We start from the raw sequence: 14,177 nt of genomic DNA on the forward strand, positions 1-14,177 counted from the left end.
AGTACAATCTAAATTAATGAGAAAAATACATTAAATACATTAACCAGTTAAATTAGCTGATAATTGTAATTACTAGTACTGTACATTAAACAAAATTATGTTATAACATTATCTGACTGGAATATAGTAGAGTTGGTTAACATCAACCCTGCCACAATCCTGTACTACACTGTGTTACTTTACAATGGCTACAATTTTCAGCTCCATTGTAGATCGGGGGAACCAAATGTCTGCTTTAGAAAAAAGCACTGTTATGTTTTGTATGTAAATATCTAGCTGGTGAATTTTAGATGCATCAGTGTCTTTCTGGAAATTTGTCATAGATTTGGAATATCCCAGAGAATCAGATAAGATAATATTCTATTTGTGTAAAGGTCAATTGCAAACCTTTATATTTCCTAACATATTACTTGTTCCCTTGCCCACCAACTAGGTTGAAAATTCTAATTTTCAATAAAGCTAAACTAATTCTTCACTGACTCCATCTTATACTCTGTTTGGTTGTACAATTTTAAATTTACTATTAGAAACATACCTGTTCAAATCATGATGTATAATCGGTTGTATCAGGTTGTAAAAGTACTCCATACTTTTGGCAATATCCACCGCAATAATCAATTAAGACTGCAAATCAAGAATCCTAAAATTAATAAAGTTTTTATGGAGATGAAATAGTCATGACCAACAATTCTGCAATCCTTTAAAAGAAAGTAAGTGGTCATATTGTTATAGTATGCAAAGGCATTTTGTGTTTTATTTAATTGTAGATGAAGCTGAGTAAAACCATTCTTGAAAACATACCTTTTGACATCAGAGAATGTTTAGTTATGTGTCAACATAGATACATTACTATTTAAACATATTGTGTTTGATTTTCTAATTTATTTGTAATATATTGAAATTCTTTGTAGCAATGTAGAAGTTTAATTATTGGATAAAATTACCTTTTAATCATATAAGTATGAGAAATGAATCCAAATCAGGCTTGTCTAAGGTCATTCTTCCTTTTTCACAGTTCCTTTAACAGAAATTATAGCACTTGGTAATTATTTTATTGTGACTTCACTGCTATGGCAAATTGAGCCTTATTTGAGCTTCAATTGTCAGTGGTAATTCTTTGAAATTTGTTTAATTCTTTTGGATTTTGTTATGTTTTTCTTCCATCTCGTTTAGAAATTCTCCAATTAGGTAGATCGGCGGAAGATGGCAGCAGTTCAGTGTGAGTCTTTCTGAGCTCTTGCCAGGATACCATTTCTAGCATCATAGGGGAAAGTTCATACCCAAAGATCCATCCTAAGTAAATTTTAGCACCACAGAGATCTCAGTCAGAGAGGAAAAAGGCAGAAAACCAGTGCAAGAAGACAGCGTGGAGCGGCACCAGCTGCTCAGTGTGGCTGGGGACCTGAGGAGACAGTGCTTGTCAGCAGCGCAGACCCACTGGCTGCAGACAGAGCCACACAGAGCCTGTGTGAGCCCACAGCCATCACCTGGCCGAGCATGGACCTGGACCTGCCAGCTTCAGGGAACCTGAGAATCCAGCAATGTGTAAGTACCTCCGAGGAGAAGTTTCCACTTCTGCTCCCAGAACGGCATTGGGAAGGAATCCCCTCTCCCACCAGCCGAGAGCAGCGCCATCCTGACTGCTGACAAAGACCCTGCCAGATCAATTGGAGCCTAAGAAGTGGTGCTGGCAATGCCATCATTCAAAAGGAAAAAGGTTTTCCCAGAGGCTGTGTAGCCGAACATTTGCCCCTGGCGCTAGCAGAAATTCCTCCTGCTGTGTGGGGCCACAGTCCTAGTAAACAAAGCCACTCACAGATCTACCTTTTTTTTTTTTTCTGTCCAATCAAGAAAACTGATCAGAAGAACTGCAAAGCCAAGTTGCAACATTGAACTCTCCTATATATACCTTTCTTTTTTCTTTATATATTCTTCTTATTACTCTTCTTATTTCATAAGTTTTATCTTACTGTTCCTAAATTTTGTACTCAACGATTTAACCTTCCTATCACCTTAGGTCAGTTATCCTTAAGATATCCCTTTTATTCATTACTATATTCATCTTAAACTACTACATTACTCTTTTCTTAACTCCCCTCTTGTTTTTCATACTATTTTTCTATCTCTGGTCCTCTGTTCATCATTCAACTTTTATATTGCAAGGGTCTACAGTTGATGGTTGTTGAGCAATACTGTATATCTAGGTGTTCAATTATACTGTAGGTCCAGAGGGACTTAAATACAGTAGAGATTGGATTGAGGGTTTTTTTTGTTTGGTCATAAAACGGTGATGGGTGGTGGCAATAGATTTGACTATAAGTGTACAAAAAAAAGAGAGTGATAATCCCAATCTAAAATTGTGAACATCTATTGTCTGGCCAGCTAAAGAGCACTAGGTTGGTTATATATTAAAAACTGTAATCTTGTGAGTATTAATCTTGCTTCCATTTTCAAATGAGCAGAACAAGAAACTCAAGAAAATTGGCAAATCAAGGAATATCATCTCCCACTCAATATAAACAGACAATGGAGCAGTTAATGGGAAAAACTAGAGGAGAGTCCTTTAAATGCTAAACAAATACAATTGATAAACATGATTAATGAAAAGTTTGAAAACACACAGAAAGAGATACGTGATGAAGCCATATCTAAATGAGATGAAACCGTAAAGAAGGTGTTATGTAAACATGAGGAAGCCATAAAGGAGGCCATAATAAAGGATTCACAAAGAAAAATGGATGAATTCATAGAATCCACAATACAAAAAGCTGACCAAACTCCAACAAATGTCCAATGAGAGTAAAGCTGCTGAGCTAACCATTCAAATGGAAATCAAGGAGTTAAAGAAGTCCATATACTATATAAAACAAGAGATGCAAGGCATCAAAAATGAGCAATTGGAAGGAAGGGAATTGAAAAATAAAGTAGAAAGTATTGCTAGCAGGTTAGACAATGCAGAAGAAAGAATCTCCAGGGTTGAAGGTAACCTAGTGTTATAGAGAAAGAACAAAAAATGAGTCAATTCAAATCTAGGAAATATGAGAGAACATTTCAGGAAGTCCAAGATATAATTAGGAAGCCTAATTTAAGGCTAATTAGTACTGAGGAGGGCCTGGAGAAAGGTAAATGGTATTGGAAATATACTTCAGGGAATCATCTTAGAGAACTTCCCAAATATCCAGAAGGGCAGGCCCATCCAGAAATTATGCTTTTAGAACCCCCAAACAGACCTGACCAGAAAAGGACATCCCACTGCCACATTATAATCCTTACAGGATCTATAGAGACCAAAGAAAGGATACTAAAAGCAGTCAGGGAGAAGAGAACAATCACCTAAAAAGGAAAACCAATTAGAATAACCACAGATTTCTCAGCAGAGACCATGCAAGCAAGAAGAGATTGGAGGGATATATGTCATGCCCTTAAGACAAATAACTACCAACCAAGAATACTGTACCCAGCTAAGCTCTCATTCATAACGGAGGGAACAATAAAAACCTTCCATTCCAAGGAAAAGTTGCATCATTTTATAGCAACTAAACCAGGATTACAGAAAATTCTTAAAGATGTTCTACAGGTTGAGAACCAACACAAATGTGATACAAAGAAATTGCACCTAAAAAATCATACCAGTTCAGTACTGCAAGAACTGTCAAGCCACAGGCCTTAATGAAAGCTTTTCAAAATGGCAGGAACTAGTAAATATTTTTCAATCCTAACTCTCATTATCAATGAACTTAACTCTACAATTAAATGGCATAGACTGTCTAGTTGGATCGAAAAGCAAAATCCATCATTCTGCTGTCTTCAAGAGACACATCTTGCCCCAAAAAACAAACATTTTTTGAAAGTGAGAGGTTGGAATAAACTTTATCAAGCTAATGGCCCCTATAAACAGATGGTGTTGCCATCCTCATATCAGATAAAATAGACTTCAAAATAAAATTAATGAGAAAAGACAAAGAAGGTTAGTACACAGTAAAAAAGAGATCTCTCCTCCAGGAGGACATAACCATCCTACATACACACCTAATCCCGGAGCAACTAACTTCATCAAGGAAACTTTACTTTCACTAAAACCACACATAGATGGAAACAAGGTGATTGTTAGTGACTTAAACACAGCACTCTCACCCGTGAAAGATCAACCAGGAAAAAACTCAACAGAGAAACCTCAGAATTGACCCATGTATAGACAAACTAGATCTAACAGACATCTGCAGACTGTTTCATCCAGCAACATCACAATATACACTTTTTTCAGTACCACATAGAACATTTTCTAAAAATAGACCATATTTTAGGGCATAAATCAAACCTGTGCAGATTCAGAAACACTGAGATTATTCCCTGCATTCCCTCACACCACAAGGGCATCAAATTGGAACTGAACACCAATTTCCACCAACAAAAACCCTGTAACTCATGGAGATTGAACAACACATTGTTGAATCACCAAGGGTCATGGAGGAGATCAGAACAGAAATTCAACAGTTTATGAAATTTAACAAAAACAATCACACAAAATATCGGCTCCTTTGGGATGCAGCAAAGACAGTCCTCAGGGGAAAATTTATAGCTCTGAGTGTCTACATTAACAAATAGGAAAAATTGTACCTTAAACTCTTGGAAAAAGAGCAACAGACCAACCCTAATCCCAGTAGAAGGAGGCATATTATAAAAATCAAAGCAGAATTCAATGAATTGGAGTCCAATAAAACTATAGAAAAAAAATCAACAAAACAAGGAGTTGGTTCTTTGAAAAAAATAACAAAATTGACAAACCCTTAATAAATCTTACCAAAAAAAGAAGGGAGCACACCCAAATAAACAAAATAACAAATGAGAATGTTAATACCAGAACAGAAATTACCAAGATCCAGAGCATCATGAGGGAATACTTTCAAACCTTTATGCCAACAAGTTTGAGAATGGATGAATTTCTAGCCAATATTAACATACCCACACTGAACCAAGACAACCTAATCCAAATAAACAGACCTATTTCAAGCACTGAAATAGAAATGGCAATAAGAGGCCTTCTTTCCAAGAAAAGCCCAGTGCCAGATGGATTCATAGGTGAAGCAGAGCTCACACCAATATTCCCCAAGCTCTTCAATGAAATTGAAACTCATTCTACTAATCCACTATAACCCTCATCTGCAAACCAGACAGAGATTCATCAAAGAAAGAGAATTATAGACCCATTTCTTTGATGAACACCGATGCAAAACTTCTCAACAAAATATTGGCCAACTGTCTACAATAACTCCTCAAAAAAATTATACACTGTGATCAAACAGGATTCATCACAGTAATGAAAAGCTGGTTCAACATATACAAATCAGTTAAAATAATTCAACACATCAACAGGAGCAAGGACAAGAATGATATGATTGTCTCAATAGATGCAGAAAAGGTATTTGACAAGATCCAACAACACTTTATGCTAAAAGCTCTGGAAAAACTAGGAATCCATGGAACATTTCTCAGTATAGTAAAGACTATATGACAAACCCACAGCAAGCATTATACTTAATGGTGAAAAGCTAAAGCCATTCCCTCTAAAATTAGGAAAGAGACAAGGATGCCCACTCTCTGCACTCTTTAACATAGTGTTAGAATTCCTAGCCAGAGCCATGAGGCAAGAAGCAAGCATAAAGTGGATCCAAATAGGGAAAGAGGAAATGAAACATTCCCTCTTTGCAGATGACATGATACTATATACTTAAACAACCCTATAGACTCCACTCCCAAGTTGCTTGAGCTGATTCAAAACTTTGGAAGGGTAGCAGGGTATAAAATTAACCCTCAAAAATCAACTGCCTTCCTATATGCCAGCTGTGAGAGGAAAAAGGCAAAAATCTGGAAAGGAACTCCAATTGCAATAGCCTCAAAGAAAATAAGGTACCTAGGAATTCTCTTAACTAAGAATGTAAAGGACTTTTATGATGAAAACCTTAAACTCCTGAAAAAGGAAATTAAAGCAGAACTGAGGAAATGGAAACACCTCCCATGTTCCTGGATTGGAAGAATTAACATCATGAAAATGGCAATCGTTCCAAGGACTATCTAAAATTCAACGCAATACCCATCAATATCCCAATGTTTTCTTTATGAAATAGAAGAGGCAATCCAAAATTTCATATGCAATAATAAAAGAGCCTGTACAGCAAAAACAATTCTTAGCAGGAAGAACAGCCCAGGAGGAAGTTCAATACCAAACTTTAGACTCTATTACAAAGCTATAGTACCAAATCAGCTTGGTACTGGCACAAGAACAGACCTGAAGACCAATGGAATAGAAATGAGGACCCAGATATTAAACCACAGACCTATGGGCAACTAATCTTTGATAAGGGAACAAAAAAAATAGAATGGAAGAAATACAATCTCTTCAACAAGTGGCACTGGCAGAACTAGAAGATCTTCACTAACCATATAACGGAAAGAGGCCTCATATCTAAAATATATCAACTGCTCAAAAAAATGAATTACTCCAAAACTCATCTCCAAAGAAACACAATCTCTTCAACAAGTGGTGCTGGCAGAACTGGTTAAGCAGAAAACTAAAGTTGGATCCTTCTTTGTCACCCTGCACTAGGATTAACTCCAAATGGATCAAAGACCCCGAGGTAAAAGCTGACACACTGAAAACTTTACAAGGAATAGGAAATACACTAGGTCTCCTTGGCACAGATTGTAAGTTTCTTTATAAGGACCAAGAAACACAACAAATCAGAGAAATTCTGGATAGGTTGGACGCATTAAACTGCAAAACTTCTGTATGGCAATGGACATAGCTAGCAAGTTAACTAGAAAGCCTAAAGAGTGGGAGAAGATCTTCACTAACCATATAAATGGACAAAGGCCCCATATCTAAGATATATCAACTGCTCAAAAATGGAATCACTCCAAAACTCATCTCCAAAGAAACAACCATCCCACTGAAAGATGGGCCAAAGTCTTAAAGACAGTCTTCTCTGAAGAAGAAATAAGAATGGCCTATAGACACATGAAGAAATGCTCAACATCTCTGGCATGAAAGAAATGCAAATCAAAACAACTCTAAGATTCCACCTCACTCCAGTTAGAATGGCCAGGATCAAGAAAACTAATAACAACAGATGCTGGAGGGGATGTGGCCAGGAGGGATCACTACTACACTGTTGGTGGGAGTGCAAACTCATTCAACCACTATGGAGAGCAGTATGGCAGTTCCTCAAAAGACTAAACATCGAATTCCTATATGACCCAGAAATTCTACTACTTGGCCTTTACCCAATCGTCCAGAAACAAGGACATACTAAATCCACTAGCACAATGATATTAATTGCAGCACTATTTACCATAACAACGATATGGAACCAACGCAGATGTCCCTCAGTTGATGAGTGGATCAACAAGATGTGGTATTTGTACACAATGGAATTCTATGCTGTTATCAGAAAGAATGACATTGCCCCATTTGTAAGGAAATGGAAAGACTTAGAAAAAATCATATTAAGTGAAGTTAACCAGACTCAAAGAAACTTAGGCTCATTGGTTTCCTTCATTTGTCATAATCAGTAGAAACCTTGGGCTCTCAGATATTTATAACAGAACATAACCTAGATACATAAGGCCATATAGAATGCCACTAAATGAAAGGACCAGCAGGATATAGAATCTAAAGCCACTATGTTATCTCTCATCTGTTTGGCTGTCCCCTGGTTATCTCATATTGTTACAGTATTTCTCCTGGTTATCTGATATATTATATATATATATGCGTATTTGTTTATTTAAAGTTGGATAGGGAAGGGAGGAAAACAAGAGGAGGGACGGGGATTGGGGAAGGGAATTTTGTGACCGAGACATGAGAAAGGGTATCAATGTTTGTGAAGCAATGCACCTTCTATCTGGTGAATATAATGTAACCCTTCTATTAATTACAATATAAATATATGAGAAAAGAAATGATATATAGTTCAATTATAGTATGTTGTGTAGGGCTAAAGCCATCTAGACAAAGGCTAGTTAGAAACAGCAATCTCTGTTAAATAACATAGAGATCTATGGGATCTATGGATCAAAAGCAGAATTAATTCTAGAGACCTGATTTTGGAAATGTGATAAGATGCTTAACTATGTAAATTGGGTGGTCACTGTGAAATACCAGCACTTCAGCCATTCTCTGCAGAGTAGTTATTTCGCCTAGAAGTGAGAAGCACATGGTTAAAACAGAGGTGATAGCAGAAGGGCAGTCACAGATGACTCAACTTCAGCACAGGCGTTCAATTGCCTTTCTAAAACACGTGTGCTATTATGCTCTGTACGCAAATAGTATGTTTCTTAATTATGACATATCCCATGTAACAGTTTAAATGAAAATGGAATGTTTTATATGTATGTAGATATAACTACATGGAATACAAATTGCATAGTTGTCTCCTTGCTCTACTTCTGTTTGTTCTAATTCAAAGTTGACTTATAGATACGTACTGAGGATTCTGAAAAAGAGATCTGAAAAGTATTTTCATTCTCAAAGTGTCCTTAAATATCCTCTGGTCTCATTTCCCCCATAATAAAGTGAGTGACAATAAAAAAAGAAATTCTCCAATTATTTAAAATATAGAAATTAAGCATCAGTTATTTAGCCACACAATGTTCCATGCTTCCTAGGACTTAATATTTTTTAGAAGGGAAAGATTCATTCAGTCTGAATGCCACAGACATGATACAAGTCCAGGAATAAATCACAAAGACCCATACCTCTTCTGCTCATGAAGAAGGGAGAAGAGAGAAGCTCCAGATATGTCCTGAGTGACAATGGCAAACTGGCAGGGATCATTCAAACAAGAACCCACAAACTGAATGACACAGGGATGACTGAGCTGGGGGAGAATGGACACCTCTCAGCAAAACATATCCATATCAGACTTGGAACAGTAGGGGTTGACTCTATAACTAGAAATAGAGGCAAGAGGAAATTTTCATCAAAAGCTGGATCCAAACAATGGGCTGACCCACACAGATTCTTTGCTATGGTCACATTTCTATGTGGATTATAAACATTTCTGTGTGCCTACTCACCATTTTACAGCCACTATTTTTATTACTGCATCGTCCTTTATATACTTTCCCAAAGAACCTAAATTTGTTTAAGAGAAATAAGTAAATACATATTGCTGTGAGTTCACTAAGCTAAGGCAGACCTATAATTTCATAGGTTACATGAGCCAATAATCTCATGGAACTCGATTTCTGACAGCTGAAGGTGGAAATGTGAAGGGAGTCCAGCTCTCAGAAGAGGAACATCTGCCTTCTCTGCAAACAGGAATTTTCATATTAATTACTGAGATCAGCACACATATGGATGTGTATATTCACACACATATGTCTACTTAACAGAAAATCTCACTAATTTTTCCAATTGCAATTGACTGCTTATCAATACTAAAAATTATAGGATCCTTGTGCCTCTGGCATTAAAACTGCAATAGTTTTGTGTCATTCTTGCTGTAAAGGCTGAGATATTTTTCTGCCATCAACTGGCTTGCCTGATGACATGCAATCCTAGAGTGTAGTTTATAACTCATGAGGATAAAGGCTAAGTGAAATTATTTATGAGATAATATGAATCTCTGTGGGATGACAATTAAATGACAGGAAATAGGAACATGAATCATCCTGAGGAAATGTTCATAACAGCAACAAATTCCTTTACAAAAAAATAAAATCTTCAAATTCCAAATAGTTGCACCTAAATTTTCCTTTTTTTTGGTGCTTGGGATTGAATCCAGGATGTTGTACTTGGTAAGTAAGAATTTTGCCACTGAACTACATCCCAACCCCAGTTGCACTTAAATTTAGCAGAAATTATATTTTGTACAGATCCAATGATAACTTCAGCATGCAGCATAAATTTAAAAAATTTTCCCAAATGGTTACTTGAAATTCAGGATGGGTGGTAGAAATAATTTTTAAAGTATTTTCTATGGCAAGCCTATTCCTAATTCCCCTAGAGAAAATAAGAATATTTATACTTTATTCAAAATGGAGCACTGTGAGAACTTGATCTCTGTGCAGTACTCCTGGAAACTTTGTTGTTTTTATTCTTTTTTTTTTTTTTTGCCAGTCCTGGGCTTGAGCTCAGGGCCTGAGCACTGTCCTTGGACTTTCTCAAGGCTAGAGCTCTACCACTTGAGCCTCAGCACCACTTCTGGCTTTTTTCTATGTATGTGGTACCGAGGAATCGAACCCTGGTCTTCATGCATGCTAGGCAAGCACTTTAACCACTAGGCCAAACTCCCGGCCCCGTTGTTTTTATTCTTAATAAAGTAAAAAAGACAAAAAGTACAAGACTAATTAGGACTATAGTCTTCCACTAATATTGTTTATACTTATAAAATAGTCACCATTCATAATAAGTAAAACAAAAAGAAAATTCATCATAATTAGGCAATAATTATCCTTAATAATAAAATGCTACAATAGCTCATTTAGAAATACTTTTTGTCATGCTATTAATCTTTCCCAAGGGGGATGGAACAGACACATAGGGGCCATCTAAAAATCAAATTATATAAGAGAGATAAAAGTAGCAATAATTTTTTTATTTAAGAAACAAACCTTATAAAAAGAAGCAAGTGATGAAATCAAGGAAAACTATAGTAATAAGGCTCAAAACGTTCTCTGAATGCTGAGACGGTATTACAAATATTTATCTAGAAATCGCCTGACAATTTGTTTAAAAATCCAATGTGTAGCAGATTCCAGCATATTTAATTTATGACTGGCTATGAGTGTCCTCTGCCTTAGTTGATACAGTACTGACATGGAAAATGACTGCTATCATCATGCCAAAGACTTCTAGTCTTAAAAAAAAGTCTCATGCCTATTCAGCCCAGGGAACATTTAAGTTGAAGAACTGTCAGATCGTTGATTTAGTAAAGAGTTTAAATGGAGATGTTTTAATGTTCAGCCCAACCCAGATACAGTTTTTCTGAAAATAAGGCTAAATCTACCACCCTTGCACCAAAATGACAGTAACAGCAATATGGGTTAATTTTAGATGCCACATCCCCAAGTAATGAAATGGGAATTAAATTTTAAAAAGTCTGTGTGTGATGAGAGGTGCCTCCTCCAGGCGGAGAATGTTCATTATAGGGTGATTCATCCAGGGGTCTCTTATAATGCTTCAGGAGTGTGACAATGGCATCATGTCCTTAAGGAAAAAAAACAAACAAAAAAAACAAACAAAAAAAACAGGGGCCGGGAGTTTGGCCTAGTGGTTAAAGTGCTTGCCTAGCATGTACCAAGGCCCGGGTTTGATTCCTTGGTACCACATACATAGAAAAAAGCCGGAAGTGGTGCTGAGGCTCAAGTGGTAGAGCTCTAACTTTGAGAAAGTCCAAGGATAGTGCTCAGGCCCTGAGCCTAAGCCCAGGACTGGAAAAAAAGAAAAAAAAACAAAAAGAGAAAAATATTAATTTTGGCTTCATTCATTCAATAAATCCCCAATAGGAAAAAAATGATTTAAGGTAGATCACAACATAGAAAATTACCTTAGCTCTTTTGCTTATTTATTTAAAAATAATTTATTAAGACTTGACCATCTTATCTCATATTGTTACAGTATCTCACTTTGTTATCTGATATATCGGATATATTTGTATTTGGTTATTTGAAATTGGATAGGGAGGGGGTAAAACAAGATGAGGGGTGGGGTGTGGGGAGGGAAATGGGGACCAAGACATGTGACAGGGTATCAATGTATGGGAATTAATGCACCATCTATCTGGCAAATATCATGTAACCCTTCTATTAATTACAATAAAAAATATATGAAAAAAATAAAATGTAGTTTACCAGGAAAAAAAAAGACTTGACCATCTGTGAAGTCAAGAGTACTGGGGGTAGAATGAACAAAGTTACTAGTCATACTTTTATAAACCTTACAATGTGCTTGAACAATTACAAGAATTATAAGTATTTATAAACATGAAATGTCAAATGCTATCAAAGTACGTAATTACAGTATGACTAAAAGGGTGAGAAGTACATGTTATAACCAGGAAAGGGATGAATTTGCTGTTACTAAGCATTACAAATTTTTGGCAATTGTGTAAGGCAGCAGTATGATAAGTTGCACTAGTTTCTATGGAGAAGACAGCTGGCTGCCCTTACACATTGTAATATCTTTCACAGCGATGTCTGTCGTTGGGATTGCTGCCCACCTAGGCTCATATTTCTCTGTACATCTTGCATCCAAGTGTAACCCTGTGACATGTTTGCCACCAGTGGAATAAGCAAAAGCAATGTCATGTCATGTTCTGAGCTTTAGCAAAACAGGTCAGGCTTCTCTCCTCTCACCTAATGACCACATGCACTGAATTCTGAAAGCCATCCATGGAATTGCTCATGTCGGAAAGTTCCATGCCTAAAAATACACTTCTGTTTTACAACATTGCCAGCATTCGGTGCAAATTGTTTGTAGTAGGAATTTGTTATTGTGAAATAGTACTACATGCTTCTTTGAGTAAGCCATTTAAAAATTTTTTTCAATAGAAACAAATTGTTGCTATTTATACTTGTACCTTAACTACAAGCTACTCAAGCTAATTTACATATAGGGAAATGAACCAACCTTTAAGGTTACCAATATTCTTGATAAATGCATATTTCCATATATCCATTGTAAAAGCAAGGGGCAAATTTAGAAATTGAAAAAGCGTAGATGTTTGTCTATCACAAAGGACCATTGTGTCACACTGGTTCAACATGTGCTTAGCTAACATTGAGAGTATATGCTGGTCTATAGTGCTTACTTTATCAAGACATCCCTTCACATATTCAAAAATAGACAGCATTATGAAAGTCCTTCAAATAGTAACAACAACAGTAACTAAACAGAGATCTTCCCTGCAATACAACTATACCACTCCTGGGCATCTATCCAAATTATCACTAGCCAAGATACCGTAACGACACTTACAAATCATTGTTCATTGCTGCATTATTCACAATAACCAAGTTGTAGAAACAGCCCCAGATACCCTACAGATGTGGTGTCATCAGGAAGAAAAACATTATATCATTTGCAGGGAAATGGATGGACATAGAACAAATGATATTATGTGAGTCAAGCCAAGTTCAGATAGACAAATGGCACATGTTTCTCTTCTATGTTAAAGCTAGAGTTAAAGTATACTGAGATGTGATAAATTATACAGGGCTCTAGGTATCAATACAAAGTGTGACCAAAGGAGGATATTCTTAGGGGAAGAACACAAAGGGTAGTGCCTGTGTGTGTCTGATCACACAAACAGGATGTTTTGAAATGAATTCCAGGAAATGGAAAGAAAGAAAAGTTTATTTTTTTTCTTTGTTGCTGTTTTTGTTTTCTTTTCTTTTGGTCTTCTTTATTCATTTGTCTGTCTTTGGGAGGGTAAAATAAGGAACAGAAATGGTATAACAAATGGGAAACAAATTCAAGAGTGGTACACACTAGACTCTGTGTTAGAAATGACCTACACAATTTGTGGTTGGGGGTGAGGGAAAAATCTGGGGAAAAAGCAAGGGAAGGGGTGACACTCTAAAACAAAGAGAAGAAATGCTCACTAGGCACCGTGGCTCACAACTGTAATCCTACCTACTCAGGAGGCAGAGATCTGGTTGAAAGCAGCCTGGGCACAAAAGGACCTGAGACTCTTATTTACAGTTAATCTCTAGAAACTGGGAAGTGAGGCTTGGCTCAAGGGTAGGGGAGTAGCCTTAAGCTGAAGAGCTCAGGGACAGTGCCCAGACTGAGTTCAAACCCCATAACCCACAAAAAAAGGAAAAAAAGAAATGTTTTTACCTGACTTATATAATTGTAACTTTTTGTACATCACCTTTATAATAACAGTAAAATTTTTTAAAGAAAGAAAAAATTTAAATATATGCAAAATCATAAGGTGGAAAAATATTTTAATTAGCAACAAAGCTTATTTCAAAAGTAATGGAGTAATGGCTCAGTGAATTCTTTAAGACACAAAAACATGAGTACATTGATAAAAACTAGTAGTAAAAACTTACATATAAACTATGTAACTACAAGTACTGTTTTCTTATCTTTAGATTTCTAATTGCATAATCTAGTTATTGATATAGGCATCTTGATATTTAGAAATCATAGTATCTTCTTTTCTTAT

At 36.3% G+C, this 14,177-nt stretch overlaps 1 protein-coding gene across 1 annotated transcript in view; it reads right to left on the bottom strand.

Annotated features, from left to right (window-relative positions):
• Positions 1–14,177, bottom strand: part of Tnni3k (TNNI3 interacting kinase) — a 262,734-nt gene that overhangs the window by 127,415 nt on the left and 121,142 nt on the right. Inside the window, 6 exon segments of the mRNA XM_090333972.1 lie at positions 536–640; positions 8,755–8,965; positions 9,093–9,133; positions 9,198–9,309; positions 10,495–10,551; positions 11,123–11,209. Coding sequence (XP_090190098.1) covers positions 536–640; positions 8,755–8,965; positions 9,093–9,133; positions 9,198–9,309; positions 10,495–10,551; positions 11,123–11,209 — 613 coding nt within the window.

The sequence above is a fragment of the Megascapheus bottae genome, chromosome 6, assembly GCF_031878675.1.
Source record: "Megascapheus bottae isolate mThoBot1 chromosome 6, mThoBot2.hap1, whole genome shotgun sequence".
Classification (NCBI taxonomy): Eukaryota; Metazoa; Chordata; class Mammalia; order Rodentia; family Geomyidae; genus Megascapheus; species Megascapheus bottae.